The sequence below is a fragment of the Odontomachus brunneus genome, unplaced genomic scaffold (assembly GCF_010583005.1).
Source record: "Odontomachus brunneus isolate Ranch 3 - 2012 unplaced genomic scaffold, Obru_v1 Obru_scaffold_060, whole genome shotgun sequence".
Taxonomy (NCBI): Eukaryota; Metazoa; Arthropoda; class Insecta; order Hymenoptera; family Formicidae; genus Odontomachus; species Odontomachus brunneus.
The window spans coordinates 1,882,484-1,902,421 of NW_022639510.1; the positions used below are offsets into that span (position 1 = coordinate 1,882,484).

At 34.9% G+C, this 19,938-nt stretch overlaps 4 protein-coding genes across 6 annotated transcripts; 2 read left to right on the forward strand and 2 right to left on the reverse strand.

Moving 5' to 3' along the window:
• The first annotated feature begins 1,718 nt into the window (after nt 1–1,718).
• LOC116846015 (protein RFT1 homolog) lies at nt 1,719–5,144 on the forward strand. Of its 2 annotated transcripts, XM_032819309.1 has the most exons (8): nt 1,793–2,338; nt 2,545–2,747; nt 2,957–3,143; nt 3,219–3,503; nt 3,568–3,699; nt 3,769–3,900; nt 4,262–4,762; nt 4,846–5,144. In XM_032819309.1, exons 1-8 carry the CDS (start codon nt 2,279–2,281, stop codon nt 5,005–5,007), a joined length of 1,662 nt encoding a protein of 553 aa, XP_032675200.1. In that variant the 5' UTR covers nt 1,793–2,278; the 3' UTR covers nt 5,008–5,144. The 2 variants fall into 2 exon arrangements, with proteins under 2 accessions (XP_032675201.1, XP_032675200.1); XM_032819310.1 differs by lacking the exons at nt 2,545–2,747; nt 2,957–3,143 and having other exon boundaries at nt 1,719–2,338.
• Nucleotides 5,145–5,182: 38 nt separating this feature from the next.
• On the reverse strand, nt 5,183–6,051 carry LOC116846019 (ragulator complex protein LAMTOR5 homolog). The gene is made up of 4 exons (XM_032819325.1): nt 5,864–6,051; nt 5,676–5,737; nt 5,450–5,564; nt 5,183–5,364 (listed from the first exon to the last, which is right to left on the reverse strand). The coding sequence occupies exons 1-4, from the start codon at nt 5,896–5,898 to the stop codon at nt 5,301–5,303; spliced, it is 276 nt and encodes a 91-aa protein (XP_032675216.1). The 5' UTR covers nt 5,899–6,051; the 3' UTR covers nt 5,183–5,300.
• A 346-nt stretch (nt 6,052–6,397) lies between these two features.
• On the forward strand, nt 6,398–16,747 carry LOC116846013 (cytoplasmic aconitate hydratase-like). 2 transcript variants are annotated; one of them, XM_032819305.1, is made up of 15 exons: nt 6,398–6,484; nt 7,043–7,135; nt 7,230–7,396; nt 7,499–7,644; nt 7,894–8,287; nt 8,499–8,670; nt 8,796–9,013; nt 13,617–13,776; nt 13,942–14,162; nt 14,445–14,601; nt 14,658–14,893; nt 14,978–15,114; nt 15,197–15,344; nt 15,595–15,761; nt 15,906–16,158. In XM_032819305.1, the coding sequence occupies exons 1-15, from the start codon at nt 6,478–6,480 to the stop codon at nt 16,156–16,158; spliced, it is 2,676 nt and encodes an 891-aa protein (XP_032675196.1). In that variant the 5' UTR covers nt 6,398–6,477. The 2 variants fall into 2 exon arrangements, with proteins under 2 accessions (XP_032675196.1, XP_032675195.1); XM_032819304.1 differs by lacking the exon at nt 6,398–6,484 and adding an exon at nt 6,888–6,924 and having other exon boundaries at nt 15,906–16,747.
• On the reverse strand, nt 16,741–19,318 carry LOC116846018 (F-box/WD repeat-containing protein 4). The gene is made up of 7 exons (XM_032819324.1): nt 19,049–19,318; nt 18,353–18,634; nt 18,133–18,271; nt 17,893–18,065; nt 17,451–17,579; nt 17,230–17,377; nt 16,741–17,150 (listed from the first exon to the last, which is right to left on the reverse strand). The coding sequence occupies exons 1-7, from the start codon at nt 19,285–19,287 to the stop codon at nt 16,989–16,991; spliced, it is 1,272 nt and encodes a 423-aa protein (XP_032675215.1). The 5' UTR covers nt 19,288–19,318; the 3' UTR covers nt 16,741–16,988.
• Between the last annotated feature and the right edge of the window lie 620 nt (nt 19,319–19,938).

The following is a 19,938-nucleotide window of genomic DNA, read 5'->3' on the forward strand; positions in this document are numbered from 1 at the left end:
GAATTTTACAACAGTTGCAAAGCAGTTTTCTCTGCTGAACGCAACCATTATCTTCACCAAGTTTTTCGAAAATAAACAGATTTATTGAGAATAGACTAAACGCGTACAACATTTGGCAGTAAAGATCAGTTAAAAAAAAACAGAAAATATATATCATATAGCTTTTTCTCTCTTTTTATCTGCGCTGCGACTTTATTCTCAAAAAATATTTAACTATACAAATATAAAACCATCTGGACTAATAAGCATTTAGAATAGAATAGTGTTACGTCCACGATAGATAACTATATAGGGAAATTTGAAAGTAGTGAAATCAGTGACTTACGTGGACGGTCAACAGAGTGATGGCTCCGCTTTTGGGTCACTCTGCTTTTCACCGAGTTTACCCTGGATCTCGGGAGCCTGGCGAAACGATTGATGAATCTGGCGAAAAATCAGCGGTGCTTGTTCTCCTGGCTCGGCCTCGGATGTTCCGATACCACGCGGGTTGATGCGGTCCGCGATTCAGAATTTGATTTCGCAACGTTTGAAATATGAAGGGTAGGCAAAAGTAATTGCAACACAGTCGGATTTTACGACTAAGTATAATATGCTGAATAAGTACATGAAGCTACCAGAGACTAACTATGAGAAGAAAATAATTATTGCCTTCTCTACAAATGCGCGCGCTTTTATATGTCGCTTTGTCGCTGAGAGTCGTTCTCCGATTGGTCCATGGAGTTATGGCGAGGGAAGAGATTCATTCCTTTGCATGATGTCACCGCGTCGGTGTCCTGAGTGGTGTTTAGGATTCAGCTTTCATGCTCCTGTTTATGTTGGCTTATCGCACTGAGCGATAGCGGTTTCTTTGGGTCGATCCGTCGATTTCGAGACTCTCCAGCAGCACGCAGCATTCGGCATTTTAATTATAATGTTTTAACGCTCGCGAATATGCATATGCGCACGTACTTACATCTAGTAACGTAGGGATAAAATATCTAGTGATGTCTGAAATCAGACAAGTCGGCCTCCCGGTCTATAATAATATATTATTAATGTTCTAAAATAGATCCGGACGTTACATTATTATTGACCTGGGCTGTGTTCCGAAATACACTGCCAGTACTGAAAATCTATAGTTCATGTTACGTATATTATAGAATTTCAGTACTGGCAGTGAATTTCGGAACGCAGCCCTGGTTTACATCGTCAAAACGTTAGTACGCGTATTAAATTTGATGTGCACCAATGTTTTAATACGGGTGCGTTTACATCAAATGTACTAAAGGAAAAATATAATACGAATTTAATTCATGCCGATTGCTTCCTAGTGGCGGTATTTGGAATTGCAATTTGCTTGAGATAGCTTTGTTCGAAAGTCAGAATGCATAACTCTAAAGATGTTCCCGTTTCTTCTTCTCTCTAACTTATAATCTTTTTTACAAGTCATTTTACTATAATATACTTTGAGAGAAACCAACGGTTACCGATAACACCGATTTTAACTAGGTTAGATTCCCTCTAACATTCATTTCATACGTTTACATTTCATACATTGTCATTTGTATCATTTGATACGCGTATTAATTTAGTACGATACTCCTACTTGGTACGCTCGTACAAAATTGATCTGTCAGTGTTTACATCGTGCGTATTAAATATTTAGTATGAATTTGATACGAATATACGAGGAATAGAATAAGAGGGAGAAACACTGCGCAGCATTTGTAGCGGTTGCTGTACCGCACCCTCTGTGCGGTGCGGCACAGAGATTGTTCTGAGACATCCTATATATATATAAAATGTTGTATGTGCATACATGATGCATACATAGATTATTTTGAAATATTAATTTTTATTGTGTATTACAAGAATATAATCTTTTCTTGGTTTAGTGTGTGATCGAACACTCAGCTGTCTTTTCATTTTTTCTTCATCTTTTTTTGTTACAGATACCTATTTTCCGATTCCTTTCACCTACACTTCAGGTTCCGCGTTTTACGTTCTGTCTACTTTTGTTATTCGATGGATGCGACGTAAACCGTAATTACGTCACAAAATGTTATCAGCTCAATTGAAATAATAATCGTTCCCTTTCTTTTTTTATGGTGACGGAGTCAAAGCGGTGCAATTAAAGCGGTCGACAGTATGAATATAATTGAGAAGAAATGATCAAGCATCAAAATAGTTTTAGGTTTGGCGATTATCTAAAATCTACATAACCTATTCAAATTCCGTTGACGTTTCCTTTCGGCGGGAATCTCGAAATATTCATGATTATTATCAAGTCTGCCTGAAAATGCCGCCGAATCTTCTGAAAAGCAGCTTGGAGAACGCTTCCTTTAATATTATATTTCAGGTACGCTAGCAAAATATGTCAAAGTTTTTGCTAATGATTCAATTACTATTCTAGAAATCCTTTTACATTTTATTATATTAACATATAGCTCGTTTTTCAACGTTCTCACTCTTTTAAAGGCGATCGACTAATCAGACTGTTATCCTGTACTTTGTATTAACAGAAATTACTAAAATTACATGAAATTTGTGTAATTCTTTTTCTAGATATTCTGCCGCTGTATCACATTTGTCTTGAACGCATTTGTTGTTCGGCATGTAGGCCAAGCAGTCTTAGGTGTCATTAATGTGAGATTGTTGCTGCTGGAATCTATGATACTATTCTTGTCGCGTGAACCATTCATGAAAGCATGTTTGACTAATACAGCAGAGCATAATTGGGCTCAAGTTGTGAATCTTCTCTGGCTAACGTTAGTTTATCTTTTGATATATACACTAAATCTCTTACTCTGAATTCTCTTTTATCGATAAAAGAGATTCTAAGTATGTTTATAAGCCAATCAAAAGGTTTATAAGTCACATATAAAAATACTTTTATGAATGAAAGGAAGTCCAGAATAAGAAGTCCTAATTATTCTTTTATGTGACAAAATTAATATAAATTAACCATATTTTGTAGAGTACCTATATGCATTGTGATGTCCTTCCTGTTTGGATACATTTGGTTGTTCCTACTCTTTACTACAGAAGCATTACCACCGTACTACACATTTGCAGTTTGGGCAGTTGGATTATCGTGTATCATAGAACTGTCTTCCTTAATTGTTCAATTGGTCGCGAGTGCATTTCTATTCGTTAGGCTTAAAGTAAGATGCAGAAAAAGAAGCTGCAAAATTCTCTGAAAGAGGGAGTCCATCTCACCATCATGTACGTTCTTTCAGATAATTCTCGACACCATTATGATCACTGTACGCACCTTGACATTCGTCCCGCTAATATTATATCATCCGGATAATGCACTACTTGCATTTGGCATAGCTCAACTTGTTGCGGCAATATTTTACACTACTAGTCACTACGTGTATTTCCACTATCATATCGCAAAACTGAACAAATGCGTACAGAAGCGGAGAATGTCTCTGAAAGATAGCAGTGACGAGTATGTGGTGAGAGAATTTCCTTTTCACGACGTAAAGGATTTCTTACCGGGCCAGCTGGCAAATAATGTATGTATAAATACAACCACATTGCCGTTATTATCGTTTAAGAAGTACAACAGTTATTTCGTAGGATCCGTATCTTGATAGAAAGTTAACTGTTCTCACATGGAGCTTCTTTAGGCAAGGAATACTAAAGCAAATTTTGACAGAAGGCGAGAGACTAATCATGACTATAATGCCGGTACTGACGTTCACAGAACAGGTATAATCGCGCACCAATATGCATCGCGATATCGTTATCAAAAATTAACCGCCATTTATCTTTCATTAGGGTATCTACGAGGTTGTGAATAATTTAGGCTCATTGGCCGCTAGATTTATTTTCCGTCCAATTGAAGAAAGTGGATACTTCTACTTCACGCAGATGATAAAGAGGGACAAAACCATATCTGATCAGAATCCAGTCAGTGTCCAGGCTGTAACTTAAAAAGATTCAAGACTTATATGGTAGATAGTACTTATTATACTGAATAAAAAATGTTCAGTAAATGTTTGATAAATATGGTCAGAAAATCAGTCTTCAGGATTAGATATTTCTTTCGGTTTTAATAACGCAAGTTTACGTACTTCTATTGATACAAAAATATTTGTAACTCTAAATTGAAAGGATTGATTTTTCTACCTATGTTTCTAAACATTTCTTATTCAATATAATGAGTACTATCTACTCTATAAGTCTTGAATCCTTTTTTTTTTTAACATCCTGTATACTCTTAACGTATTTATTTATACCGAGCCAACTCATAAGCTGCATCTTGTTTCAGATGAAGGTACAAGAGAGCGTGAATGTCTTGATGCACTTGTGCTCAATCGTCATGTCTATCGGTCTAATCGTTCTGGTGTTCGGTCAATCTTACTCGAGTACGTTACTCTGGCTGTACGGCGGCTCGAAGTTAACCTTGCCTTTACCTATCCTCCTCCTGAGAACACATTGCCTCGCGGTATTATTGCTGGGAATTAACGGTGTGACAGAGTGCTACACCAATGCGACGGCCGACAGCGCGACCATAAACAAGAGTAACTTGATCATGGTCTACGAATCGATCGCGTTTCTGGGCGCATCGTATTTATTCGCCACTTGGTTTGGCCCAGTCGGCTTTATCCTCGGCAATTGTGTCAACATGAGTCTGAGAATCGTGCACTCCGCGTTGTTCATCAACAGGAGACATCAGGAGACGATCTATCGTCCCTTACGCGGATTAGTCCCGAAGCCGATGTTTTCCGCCTCTTTACTTGTAGCCGCGCTCATCACGAATTTGTCACACGTAGAGTATCCCTGCAATAATTTTTTTATACATCTGTACGGATGCTATGCTGCTGATTTGTTGTTAAATTTCTTCTGTTTCAGGCATATTTTTTCCCGGCTGAGAAACTATTGCACCTATTGGTTGGCATGGTGATGTTCACAATCGTACTAATGTCTTGGATGTATGAGCATTACGAATTGATCAGGCTCGGCACAAACAAGTGGTATGAAAGAAGAAGAAGCAAGCAAAGGAAGAGCGAGTGACCTTAGACTTTTGTGCTGTGAATTATTCTATTTATGATAATATACAAATTCACTACAGATTATAGCTGCAGTGCATGAAGGCTCTCTCTGTTATAAATCTTGGAGAATTGTAATATAATTACACCTATTTTCTACAATCTCATAGTAGTGATTCAAAATAAGAGACCTAGTGGAATAGTCCTTATATATATCAAAATTTATTCAGTAACATATCTAAATAATAAAATATTCTCATAAATTCTTTTTAGAACATAAATCCATTTCAATAGTATATACAACAAACAATAATTATTTCAAGTGGACATATCTTTGTATATAGCGCCAACTACAGGCCCCTTCCTATATATAAGACATTGCCTGAAAAGTTGATTCACAATATTATTGCTATTATTTGGTGGTACAAGTTCTTGCTTTACATCAATAATATCACAAATAGTATTACCTGTTGTCATTTTGAAGCGATATGATTGGTTTTGGTGACTTTGGCTCCAATTTTGCAACTTGATCTGCTATAGCAGCAATCACTCCTGCACTATCACTCGATGCATTACCTTTAACTGAAAAAGTCTTGTTATCCTTTTTGCTCTGACTTTGCTATATGTAAGTTTTATCTTCGCAATTTTTTACAATCTTGTTTACACTTTTGTGTTGATGCAATAGTTTATTACCTCCTAAGCAAAGACCAGCATGATCAGCTAAGATGCAACCAATGACACCATCTTCACTGATTCTGTAAGATGATATATTGATTCATATTACGTGATGTAAACAGAATAATTTATGAAAAAATCTGTTCTATATTTTGAGGGAAATTATTTAATATAACCTATATCTCGACGACTCTCACGGAACTTACACATTATCCAGTGTTTTCTCCAAATTTCGTTCCATTATTAATTTATTAGGTATAACGTTTGCGAAAAATGACTAGCACACCTTGCTGTCAACTTGATGGTTTACTTAAAAAAATGACCATTAATTGCGTTATCACACGAACGACGCTTGGAACTCTCGATAGTGGCGATATATCGCATATACCACGTGATCTCTATATACCGAGCGTCAATAATAAATGTACTATATAGGTGGTTGAACTTTGCTCTCTGCGTTGCATATTTAAACGTATAGTAATTGCATTGTCACGGAATGTTATGAATTATGTATGTATGGATTGTTTAATTAACGTAAGAGAAACGATATGAAGTAACGTAACACAAATAATTTGGTTCTATTGTACAAATCTTATTGCGTCTATTTTCTATTGATTCGGACGATAAAAAGATAAGTTATATTTACAGAACAACTTTTTCTCCTATAAATAGCATCTTTAATTCACATTTTGACGAAAATAAGGCTACTTTCATTAGAAACGTATTACGTTTGTCTTACAGAGTGTTTATAGGACACTGAGTATAAACTGTTATATACATATTAACGCGGCGGGACGACGTGACTTGTACAGTGACAATCATGGCTGGTAAGTAAAGAGGCGTGATTAACTTGTACCTTTATTTTGTCAAAAAAAAAAGAAAATAAGCGACTAAGGACGTTGAATTTTTTATTGTTGTTTTATCCTCGATCGATTTATTGTTATATAAAATATTAATTCATACTTCTTTGTTAAAAATATCCAATTGCGTAGAATTAGATTTAGGAATGTTCAAATTGATGATGAAGATTGCAACATTTAAAGATCATAACTTGTAAACTTTAAAAACATTCTTTAAAAGTGAAATACTGTGTGTTGACATAAATGTAAAGAAATAGTATAGAAATATAACATTTTGCAACTTAGGATGTAATACCAAATTGAAATTGTGGAATAAAAAAAGAAAAAACCATTTTAAACATTTTAAGTAGAAAAAGCTATTTTAGGTTACATTCTTCTGTATGATATGTCAAATTTAATTATTTTAGGTGACTAAATTATGGATAATGTAACTTATTAAGAAATCTCTTATTTTATAGAAATTGTTTTATTCTGATTTTTTTATTTTATAATAAAAAATCACTTATGAAATTTTTGCTATTTCAGAGAAAAATCCATACAAGCACCTACTAAGGACAATCAAACTCGGAGAGAAGGAGCATTGCTATTATGATCTTGGCTGTCTTGGAGCAAAATATGGTAAAAAATTAATATTTTTATTTATTAATCTAGAATATTTTATATAAAATAAACAAATTATATATTTATTTTAATTTCTATGTTACACACATAGATAGATTGCCATTTTCCATCAGAGTCCTCTTGGAGAGTGCTGTACGCAACTGTGATGAGTTTCAAGTGACGAAGAAAGATGTTGAAAAGATTTTGGATTGGGAAAATAATCAAATGCTTCAGGAAGGAGTGGAAGTGGCTTTTAAACCAGCCAGAGTATTACTACAGGTATAATTTCTTAAAAATTTTACTCAAGCAATTCTTTATATTTCATTAATTGTAATTGTATAAAAGAGATATTTAACTATCACTATATTGTTTTATAAATAGGACTTTACTGGAGTACCTGTAGTAGTAGATTTTGCTGCAATGAGAGATGCTGTAAAAAAACTTGGTGGTGATCCTGATAAGATCAATCCAATTTGTCCATCAGATCTTGTAATTGATCATTCAGTACAGGCTGATTTTACAAGAAGGTATATTTTAATGTTTTAGCAAGTCTATATTGATCTTTAGCAATGATATTCTAATACAAGAAGTAAAAGGTTATCATATGAACCTAAAGATTCAATATTGCTGTAATGTTGTATGCATAAAAAAGTCTTACGTAATACACACGATAACGTTACAAAAATAGACGTAAATAAAGCACAAGAACTGCAATTCCTATATTTGTTACTACATAACGTGATTCGAATAAATCCAAATATTGTTGCATTTTTCAGCACGGATGCTTTGAAAAAGAACGAAGATATCGAATTTGAAAGAAACAAGGAACGTTTTATGTTTCTCAAATGGGGCGCGAAGGCATTCGAGAATATGTTAATTGTACCCCCTGGCAGCGGAATCGTGCATCAAGTGAATTTGGAGTATCTGGCGAGAGTAGTATTCGACAACAACAAACTCCTGTACCCCGATAGTGTAGTGGGCACAGATTCTCATACCACTATGATCAATGGTCTTGGTGTACTCGGATGGGGAGTCGGTGGGATTGAAGCAGAGGCTGTTATGCTTGGTCAAGCAATCTCTATGATAATACCAAAAGTCGTGGGATACAAACTGGAGGGCGTACTGAACCAATTCGCTACATCCACTGATCTTGTTCTTACAATTACAAAAGTAAAAGTCGCTTTTGTTTTAGCTAGTTATTATAAGAACAAATCTTTGATATCTTTGATAGTTAGTTTGTCCTTAGAGAGAGAGAAAAGTTAGTTATTTTAAAAATAATATTTTTATAATAAAGCGTCTTGTACAGTTTTACGAATATTTACAATGATTAATTTCTTTTAATGTCACGATAAGAATTTATGATATTTTAAATATTGTATAGAATCTTCGGCAAATCGGAGTGGTAGACAAATTCGTCGAATTCTTCGGACCTGGAGTCACGCAGTTGAGTATTGCGGATCGTGCTACGATATCCAACATGTGTCCAGAGTATGGCGCGACCGTGGGCTTCTTCCCAGTGGATGAACAGAGTTTAGCGTATTTAAAACAAACAAGTAAGTTTCATCAGTAGATGGAATATCATGTATATCACCTTAAATATTTGTTTACATTACTGTGTAACATTGTTTCAATAGTAGTACAATATTGTACAGAGATATCTTTCTCCGCAATATTCTAGACCGATCTAAGGAACACATTGACAGAATTGAGAAATATCTCAAGTCTGTGCGCATGCTGAGGAATTACGACGATCCGAATCAGGACCCAATCTTCTCCGAAGTAGTCACTTTGGATTTGAACACTGTCGTCTCGAGTGTAAGTGGACCCAAAAGACCCCACGACAGAGTGTCAGTAACTGACATGCAAATGGACTTCAGGAATTGTCTCGTAAATAAGGTAATCTTAAACATTCTTACGTAAAACAAGTCTCCACGACTTTTATTTATTTCAAGCAAATTTCAAGCAAATTATTTACTGTTATATAAAAATGTAATGTTAGGCTAATCGCAAACTACAATTGGAATCGTCTGTGTGCGAGTTGCGTCCAATATATTCAACGTACTGTTGTAGACACTACGTGGCACAATCCTATCAAATATATGAATTTGTGACGCTCGTAGTCCCTAAACAACTGTATGTTATAACAATAAGGTCTAGCTGGTCTATGATACTAATACTCTTAGTCCAGGCGATTGGTTAATACCTGCGATGGACAAATATAACCCAGTGGCGATTTTAAATCCGTCAAACCGGATTATATTTACCTCACGCATGTATCAATGCTATAAGACGACCGCAATAAGCGCAATATTCCGTTTTTCACTAAAGAAGAAATCGGAGCGAAGACGTGCGTGGTCGACAGTGACTACGGTAACTACTGCTGTGATATAATTATCGTATCGCAACATATCACCCCAATAGTTCCAGTGAACATTGCCGCCTAAAAATGGTACTTCCGAGTAATTTCTTGTTACGAACTCGGCGTAATTGAATGACGCAATTTATTCGACGCGTCATGAACACCATAACCGCATCTTTCTACATCTTCCACAATCGTATACACATAACTTACAATAGAGATATTGGTACAAACGAAGCGATATCATAGTAGACATACACATTTCTTTTTCTTGTTTATGTTTGCACGCACTTTTATGTGTTTTATATCTTTATACGTTCACGCTAATCCATTCACGATGTTCCTTATGTCGTTATATCTCGCACATTTAGCTTTGCTGATCTAGCTTTATGATTCTGCTGGTTTATCATGTAGGTAGATCACCAAAGAAAAGTAAACGAGATTATTGATGATATGTGGCGACGATTTTCAGACAGAGCATTATCTCTTCCCATTGATGGTAATAAACAATCTAGTCAGACCGTTATTTTACCGTATGACTATATCGTTTTCTACCCTCAATAGCAAAAAATACTCGAGCGAGAGACGGACAGGTCGCAGGCGTGGAGGAACCTAATATTTATGAAATCTTAACCCGGTGATGATTGTTTCTATATTCATCACACTGGTTAGATTTCATCTAACAATAGCTCCTCCGATACTTCGCCGATCCACGAAAAGAATACCTCGGGTCCTCTTGCCGATTACTCGTTCGAGATTAGAAAGTTCAATTAAGAAAGCTATATTTCTTTAAAATCATAATAATGAAATCCTAATTATCATAGAAGAATACTGCTTCAATAATGTCTGTTATAAAATCGAAATCTATCGTGACAAAATTATCCTATTGTTTTCGAGATTCTTATCTTCAACGTATTATTACTGGATTATTCTTATAATGCGCCTTCGGTTCCTCCGACTTCTCGAAACACAAGACATTAACAACAATTAACGAATTTACCGATTGCCGATTACTTAAAATATAAGTACAATCGCCTGTATGAATCTAAAAGCTTCTATTTGTACTCACACACTGAGTATGATCCGCCTCCAACTATGATTAAGGTTTAGGTCCTTGGCTTCAGGTCAAAGTGTCGTTTGTAAAGTACTGCTCACTGTAAAATGTCCTTCCCTATTCATCGGGCTTACTTATATACCTGTATCCCCACCTTTCACTATTCATTCAGCACCCCAAACTTTTAAAATGACCACATCACCACTAAATTTCCCCGCGTTGATTAGATAGCATATTATCTTTTTATTAGTTTTTTAATGTCAACTGATTAGCTAATATTACACGCACATGTCAACAAAACGAGTGGCGATCGTTATTTCGGAAAAATCACGTCGCAATTAAATCAATTCACTTCATGTCGTGAAGAAGGTTTGTCTGGATCGGACAAACGGATCATGACGAATGGTCACTCAACGGTCGGATACAATGCGAGTTTACAAGTTTAAAAACGTGACGATCGATTTCTATTCCAAATATTCAACAGTGGCATCGCATTACCAACTTGTGTATAGACATTTGCTGAAACTCATCCACATGAATCACAAAACCGCCGTCTTATTCGTGTGAAATTCAACGCCTTTCTACGGTTAGATTCAGCGACCGGGAATAAGGATCGATTAAATGTCCTTAAAACATGCCGTGTATTTTCCGTGATTCCGTATTTACGTTGAAATACTGTCTCATACTTCCGAAATCTCTATTGTCTAAATTTGCTTCATTTATTACGTTAAATATGACTAAATATGATATGGAATTTTACGTAATTTAATTGATACTTCTAATAGTAATATCTCTAAGTTTTGCAAAAGCTCTTTCTTCTTTTTTTATTTCTACTTCTATTTCAAGAGATTATATTTTAAATATTGATTATATTATTAAATTTTTTCATGATACATCGTTATATTTGATTGAGTCATCCAAATTTAAGAATATGTCAAAAACGAAACTCTCGTTAGTCATTGCCATAAAATTCTCATTATTTATTGCTAGTCGCATTAACGTTGTCGTTCGAAATTAGAAAGTTCAATTAAGAAAGCTATATTCCTCTAAAATCATAATAATGAAATCATAATTATCATAGAAGAATACTGCTCCAATACAAAATGTTATAAAGTCTATGTTATAAAATCGAAATCTATTGTGACAAAATTATCCTGTTGTTCTCGAGATTCTTACGTTCAACGTATTGTTATTGGATTATTCTTACAATGCGCCCTCGGTTCCTCCGACTTCTCGAAACACAAGACATCAGTAATTAACGAATTTATAAGGAAAAGAAGAATTCGCACGTACCGTCGATCGATCGGCCTTTCCGCCTCGTTAGAGAGCACAAGAGTCTTTGCTCGCACTTCGCATAAGTTCTGGAAGACGTATTCAGCTCGCGCTGAAATTGCTGATATGACATCCTATTACATTCGTTTTGCAAAGCTCAGACATTTCGTCGCGAACGAACCACCGTTTGACTTGCACGTACAGGTATGCACAGAGCGGACTCGAATTTCCAATTAATTAACCATCATACAGAAACAACGCGCAAGATCACACGGACGCAAAAGAAGATAATTCGCGAAAAACAATGTAGAGAATTGTTTTCAAAAAGTAGAAAAAAATCTTTCATTTTTGACATATATTAATATAATCCTTCATGGATGTTATCAACCAAAATGTTTCTTAATAATCACATTTCACAATCTCTTATATTTTTTTCTTAATATCATATTCTCTTATATTCTTCTTCTCTATATTTAGCTTCTTGGGACGCTCCTTCTGTCTCATTCTGTCTCTTATCAATCGAATAAATATTAATGGTCAATTCACTTAAGTGAAGATTAGATAATCAGTCAAATTTGAGTCATTTCTCTCAGCTAATCGCTGCGATAAATTCATTAGCCGTTCCATGATTTGAAAAAATAAAAAAATATCCTTGAGTTTTGATAAATTTCTGGTGATAACTGCACATTTTTAAAGGAAATGACCGGTGAAAACTTATCTTTAAATCTCACAGCCAATTCTGATCAGATTTCTTATCAGACTCAAGTTTATGTTAGCTACTGACGACTGATCGTGCTAATTGTTTCGCTATGTTAGAATCTTACACATGTAGTCACCACGATGTTGATAGGCATTGAAGAACGACTATAGTATAATTTTAGATATTTTTACAAAAGAAATATGACAATAAATAACTGCGGCGATAAAGATGCGAGTAAGTGTTTGATAGAATTTGTTATATTGTATCGTGAATGGAACAAGTAGAATGCTCGTCTGTATGAAAATGCGTATGTCATGAAAGATCGTTGCCTAATCGTGCGCACGTGAGATGTTCACGAGGTCATAGACCTCGCGATTGCTTAAAGATTGTCGCGTTTCCGCGCTGCTTTTTCAGCAAATCGTTTGTCGGACAATGAATCCGTCATATACTGCGGCGTCGGTCAGATGCTTGTCCGTTGAACTCGTCAAATTTACAATTGAACTGTCAATATTGAAATATCCAAATAACCATGAAGGGCGTAAGACGATAACGGCTGTATTGTGCAAGAAAAAGACAGGCATCCTTTGCTTATCCTTATCTACTATTTCTATTGTAATCTTTATTAAGAAAACATTGTTTTATACTCATTTTATTTTAGGAATACATCAAGGAATGTTTACAAAAGCCTAGAATCGTAATATCAAACTCTATTAAACGACTTACGATTTTAATTGCTTGTCCGTGTGTGGCTTAACACGGACATATATATATAAATATAATTAATTATAATAAATATTCAAAATATTACACGTGTATTTTTATTGGTATAGTTGAATTGTACAATGCACATTAAATTCAGACAGACGTTCGATTTCTCTTTTCTTCTTATATTTTTTCTTATAAAACTATCAATCTTTTCGTGTGCATACAGAATCACTATTTATTTAGGACGTTTATCTTTGCTACAATAGGATTTACATTGTGATAAGAAACTAAGTATCTTTACATAAGCTAGGAAAATATTTTTTGGTAGAACCTTTTATTTGATGATACAATATTCAAATAATTTCATAGAAGAGGAAATATGTTATGAAACGACAATTTTCTGTTGCAGGTAGGCTTCAAGGGCTACGGTTTAAGCGAAGCAAAAATTAATTCCGCAGGTGCGTTTGAGTATGAGGGAAAGGATTACAAACTGAGGCATGGCTCGGTGGTCATCGCGGCAATCACCAGTTGCACGAACACCAGCAATCCGAGCGTTATGCTTGGAGCAGGTATTACAAAAATATTATCAAAAAATTATTATAAAACTTTATATATATTCTATGATTTATTAAGTCAACTTGAAGGGTTCATCACGTTCATCAGAACGTTCTCAGTTCCAACATTGACGACTGATTTGCAGAAACAAATGCTCAAATTGTATCTCTTTGTTTCAGGTATCCTCGCTAAAAAGGCAGTCGAAGCTGGCTTGACTGTCGCACCATACATAAAGACATCATTATCGCCCGGCTCTGGAGTCGTAACTTATTACCTTCAAGAAAGCGGAGTAGTCCCGTATCTGACAAAGTTGGGATTCGACGTAGTGGGTTACGGGTGTATGACCTGTATTGGAAATAGCGGTCCTCTTCCTGACGTCATAATTCAAGCCATTGAAAAGGTAAAATTTACTGATCCTCGAGTTTTATCTAATGGGTACTTTTGCTTTTTTTACGGAGTTGAAGAAATAATAATTCATGGGGCATTCAAACATTAAAATTTAAAATTCAACGTTACCTAACTTCACGAGAATTGAGCGCTATTTTGTCGAGTTACATATTATTTGTGTTTTGTTGTCGTGTTTTATTAGCATTACATGTTTATGTAGTAACGTCTTACAATACGTATTGTACATTATACTTAACAATCATTTATACATCGTCAAATTGTATTTCGTTTGCAGAATGAGCTCGTCTGCTGCGGAGTTCTGTCAGGTAACAGGAACTTTGAAGGTAGAATTCACCCGAATACCAGGGCAAATTACTTAGCGTCTCCGCTATTGGTAATAGCCTATGCTATTGCTGGCACTGTAGATATAGACTTCGAAAAGGATTCCTTAGGTAAGATGGAAAAGAAGAAAAAAGGAAGAGAAATTACACAATCTCTTAATTTTTAGGTTGCAGATCTGATGGTACCCCAGTATATCTGCAAGATATATGGCCAACCAGGGCGGAGATTCAAACCGTGGAACAGAAGTACGTCATTCCAGCTATGTTCAAAGAAGTTTATGACAAAATCGAGAAAGGTAGCAACAGCTGGGCGAGTCTGGTAGCACCTGACGGCAAGCTATATCCGTGGGACACTAATTCCACGTACATAAAAAATCCGCCTTATTTCGATGACTTGCAAAAGGTTATTCAGTCATTAAAATCACACGGTTTATCCGTTCTCACATCGAAGAGCTTTCATCGCATTTACTTTGTTCTTTTATTGTAGAAGCTACCACCGATAAAATCGATCACGAAAGCGCGGGCGCTCGTGAATCTCGGTGATTCCGTTACGACCGATCACATTAGTCCAGCAGGTAGTATCGCGCGTAATTCGCCGGCGGCGAGATACCTTACGAGTCGCGGGTAAGTTTGTTGATATGTAACGGAAGAAGGGAGAGCAAGAAAAGAGAGTGTTTTGCAATTTTCTAATAATTTTTATTTTCAGCTTGACACCAAAGGAATTTAATTCGTATGGCTCGCGCAGAGGAAACGACGCCGTGATGATGCGCGGCACCTTCGCGAATATTCGTCTGCTGAACAAATTTCTCGGTAAACAGGGACCACGAACGATCTACATTCCAACCAAGGAGGAGGTATGTATGAATATATATATATATATATATATATATATATATATATATATATATTGCTCTTAGTTTCGACAATTTAATTTAATTCAGTTTCATTTTTCGTGGATGTCACATATGCGTAACAGCGGCATAATTTTATTTGCTCGGTGCACTACATTTACATCAAAATTACTTAAAACACAATATCCACGTCTGAATAACTTTTAAAAGGCACAATTACAACGAAATTAACGATTGACTGATTGGTATCTAGATGGACATATTTGACGCCGCTGAGAGATACAGGAAAGATGGAACATCTTTAATCGCACTAGTCGGCAAGGAATACGGATCGGGGTCGTCCAGAGACTGGGCCGCTAAGGGACCGTACCTGCTTGGCATTCGTGCAGTTATAGCTGAATCGTACGAAAGAATACATAGGCAAGTTACCTGAATTATTTCATAAAAGTATATTATGCGTATAACACAAAGTACGGAGAAGCATTGTAAGAATATCTCACTGCAAGATCACGACATTGTGTAACTTATTTACTATGTCACAACGACGATACAATTGATTCATAGGTCTAATCTCGTTGGTATGGGCATTATACCACTGGAATACTTACCCGGAGAGAACGCCGAGTCCTTGGGACTGACAGGATACGAGGAGTACAACATCTGGGTTCCCGAGAATTGTCAACCCGGAGAGAGAGCCACTGTGACTACCGACGACGGCAAGAAGTTTGAAGTGAACGTGCGATTCGACACAGAAGTCGACTTGACCTATTTCAAACACGGCGGCATTCTAAATTATATGATTAGAACGATGCTTTGATGAGATTCTTATCTCAAGAGAATATAAACGATTCTTTTTGAGATTGTTACTTAACGAGATACTTATATGTAATATCGGTTTTGGGATATATACATAAAACATAATGTCTCCTTTTAGACAAAATTGAAATTCAAGAAATCTTAGCGTGGAAGGAATATGGTTGAGGGATATATTTTACAAGCGCGCATTATAACGAATAATATTTTTTAATGCTTGGTTTTTCTGTTTCTTTCGTATAAAGTCACCTACGTAGCGATTGCAATATCTGTACAGCGCGTTGGTACAGTACTATATAGCAAATACGTTTTTTGTGACGTCCTAAATTTTTATTATATTGTGATTATTTTATATATATATATATACATAATATATATAAGACGTTTATTTTTGTTACGCAGTTGAATGCTGACGCAGAGCCTATTTTTTATTCAATACAGGCTCATCTTTGCCGCGTCAATTGTGATCGATTTTTTTTTTTAATATTTTGTAATCGTTATGCTTACTATATACATATATGCATGAGAAATATTATCTTCGCTTTTATGTATTGCGTATAAATAAATATAAACTATTGCAAAGTTGTACAGTATACAAAATTGAATTCATAATATATTTAAAATATAATAATAATTACAAAGCATGTCTCATAATACATAATAGGACTGTATAAAAAATATCTCGCTTTTATACAGTGCCTCAAAAAAATACACATTGGTATGATCTTTTCTCCATTTTCATTTACTTGTTCATAAATATTTTCTTCTCATGAGAAAAATATGTGTAATATAATTTGTAAAATGTCATTCTCATTTAGCCCATTACCTTTCTTATTACTTTATTAAACCGTTATAATTAAACGATCGTTTTGTCTTTCCATAAAAATCCAGTTCGACTAGGTATCGGTCTGTAGCACAATACAGATTAGTACTATCGAAATCTAGAGAATAGATCGGTGATTTGTCATGATTGCCTGGACACTTCATAAAATAAAGCTAGAAGTATTGAAAATTTGAATTAAACAATCTCTCAGGTATCAAATAAGTATAATCTTAATTTGAAATTAATACAAACTTGCATATATTCACGTTGCCTTTGATCCCATAGAACAGCCATACAATTGAACTGTGTTCCCGAAATCATGGTATAATTATGATCAGACGAGATGCAATATAATGTTGCATCAGTTGGATCCGCCCATGATTTCACGCATCTCCCGCATCTAGAAGCAATTGTTAACCGTTGAAGATGTATTTGTGAACATAACTAAACGGAATAATCGTGTGGAGTATTACCTCAAGTCCCATTTTCGAATATACGTGTCGTAGCCACAACTAAGTATAGTGTGTGGATCTTCCCACACCATGTCCAGTATTCCCGCGCCGGGCCGCCAATTGTGACTTAGTAGCATTAAACACGTGCATCTAGAAATCTTTCGATTAATACAATTGCAAATTGCTCATATACATCGAACTATATCTGAGCGTACACATATACCGTATACCAGATTTACAAATGATTAATTATTTTTTAATTGTATTCCACAATTTGACATTAATATGAACCAATTCAATTGAAGACTATTTAATTGATGATTAATTTCAACAAATGAATCATCAATTAGTTAAATTGAAACATATTTATTTAAGTCAATTTTTAAATTGAGGAAAAGTTACTTGAAATTTTTACAACTCTATTGTACACATATATCTCACAATTCTCAATAATTATACATACTCTTCTATATCGTATATTTGAAGAGGCAAGGTCTCATTCCCAGATGTGCCAATGGCAAATTTTTTGCCTTCGATATCAGCCTTGATCGACCAAATTCTATCTATTATAGATAAAGAAGAAAGACTGTATTCGTAAAATTTTAACCTATCATCTTTCACAGGCGCAGGAAACACCTAAACAGTTGACATACTTTATATCCTGCATCATCGTTATATTGTATGTAAATTCTCTGATGCTCACCTTTACTATTTTACTCAGTGAACTTGCAAGAATAACTTCTGATGTTGCATCCATGGCATTAATGTCATCACTATGTGCATGTGTAGTATGGACTAATTGACCTCCTCCATCGTATAACCAATATTTTAGATCACCGTTACTGCAAAATATTTCCATGAAGGGTTTTATTATAGAAAGAACATAAGTATAATTCAAATAATACTTGTGAATAAATATCTACCTATCACCAGTTATAATAAAATCTTTCATCAAAACAAATGTGCTGAAGTCATGTATGTTATTGACAGTTTTATAAATTACATTATTTACAGTGTCAAAAGGTTTTGTACGTTTGAAACCACAAAGTAGATTGTTACCACACCACCAGAGTTCATGTGATTTCATACATATTTTTGGTATTACTTTCCTACGTTGTGGAAACAACAGCTTCTTGATATATCTCCCATATTGCCAATTATAGGATACACGCCACTTGGAACGGTCACACAATATTTGATTGCATCTGAAGAGTAAAATAACAAATATTCTTTGGTACAACTTTACATACAAATATATTTGCAAGGACTACTGAATGCTTTCAGATTGTGATCGCTGAAGTGTATCTCATAGACCTGCTGACAAATTAAATACAGTTACAAAAAAGTAGCTTGTCCTTAATATTGATGGAAAGTTCTGTTAATAACAAATATTTTGAAATCTCATCATCTTATTATATATATATACTAAAAAAATGTGCTTTTTAATAAAATTTATGTTTATCTTACTAACGCAGTTTTTATTAACACTGAAATATACAAGATAGGTTACTTTTTTGTGTGCCACTTTGTAGAAATTATAAAGATGATGCTTGGTACATACAAAGATCTGTTTCGTAACGATTTTAACTTTATCATTCAAATAGAGGTTAAACACAGACCTTTCAAGAAACCTTTTTGATCTTTGATTCGTAGCGAGCGGTAAATAGCTCTTTTTGGACCAGAGTAAATTTCTCTCTATTATCATGTGAAATCGTTTGCATACTTGGGTGAGCCTTATTAAATCGAATGCACTACAATATTCGAAGATTACTATCAACAGTTCCGATGGCAACGTAATAATATTTGTCGTATGGTCTGTCATCTTTATCCTGTTATGTGACATGCGCGACAGAGGCATGCATCACATGTTGACTACTATATATACACTATGTAGCACACATAGGCTATATATACATATATATACACACACACACACATATATTATATATATAATTTTTGCACAATTTCTACCAACTTGCTCGAAATTCATATAATCTACACAATTCATTGCTAGACCAGTTTTTTTATCTCTTGAATTCACATTATTTTAAATTTCAAATAAAGAAAATGCATGTTATCTTTTTAATATTGTATTACTTAAATATTAATTAATATGCTTAAGTAATGCAATATCAAGATAATTTAAGTAATAATTTAAATTTAAATTCATGTATAAAAATACGCAGATTGCGCACATTTAAGTAGCGTTTATCTATAAGTAAGTTGATAGCAGAGTGCGCGCAAATTGGCAGCAAATTTGATCAAAATCCCAAACATAACAATCTGTATCCGCATTCAATTCGTGTCATCAGAATCTGCTGACAGACAATGCGAGTAGATATTGTCGCGCAGCAAGGTCTGCTCGGTTTCCGCCGCCAATCTGCCGTCAGATCTTTATAAACTCTGCTTGGTTTCTGGTACCAATCTCTCTCTCTACTCTGATTGTCAGCAAACTCTGTCACATTTCTAGCAGCCACATAATGAGATATAACAAATCCTGTGTTGAATT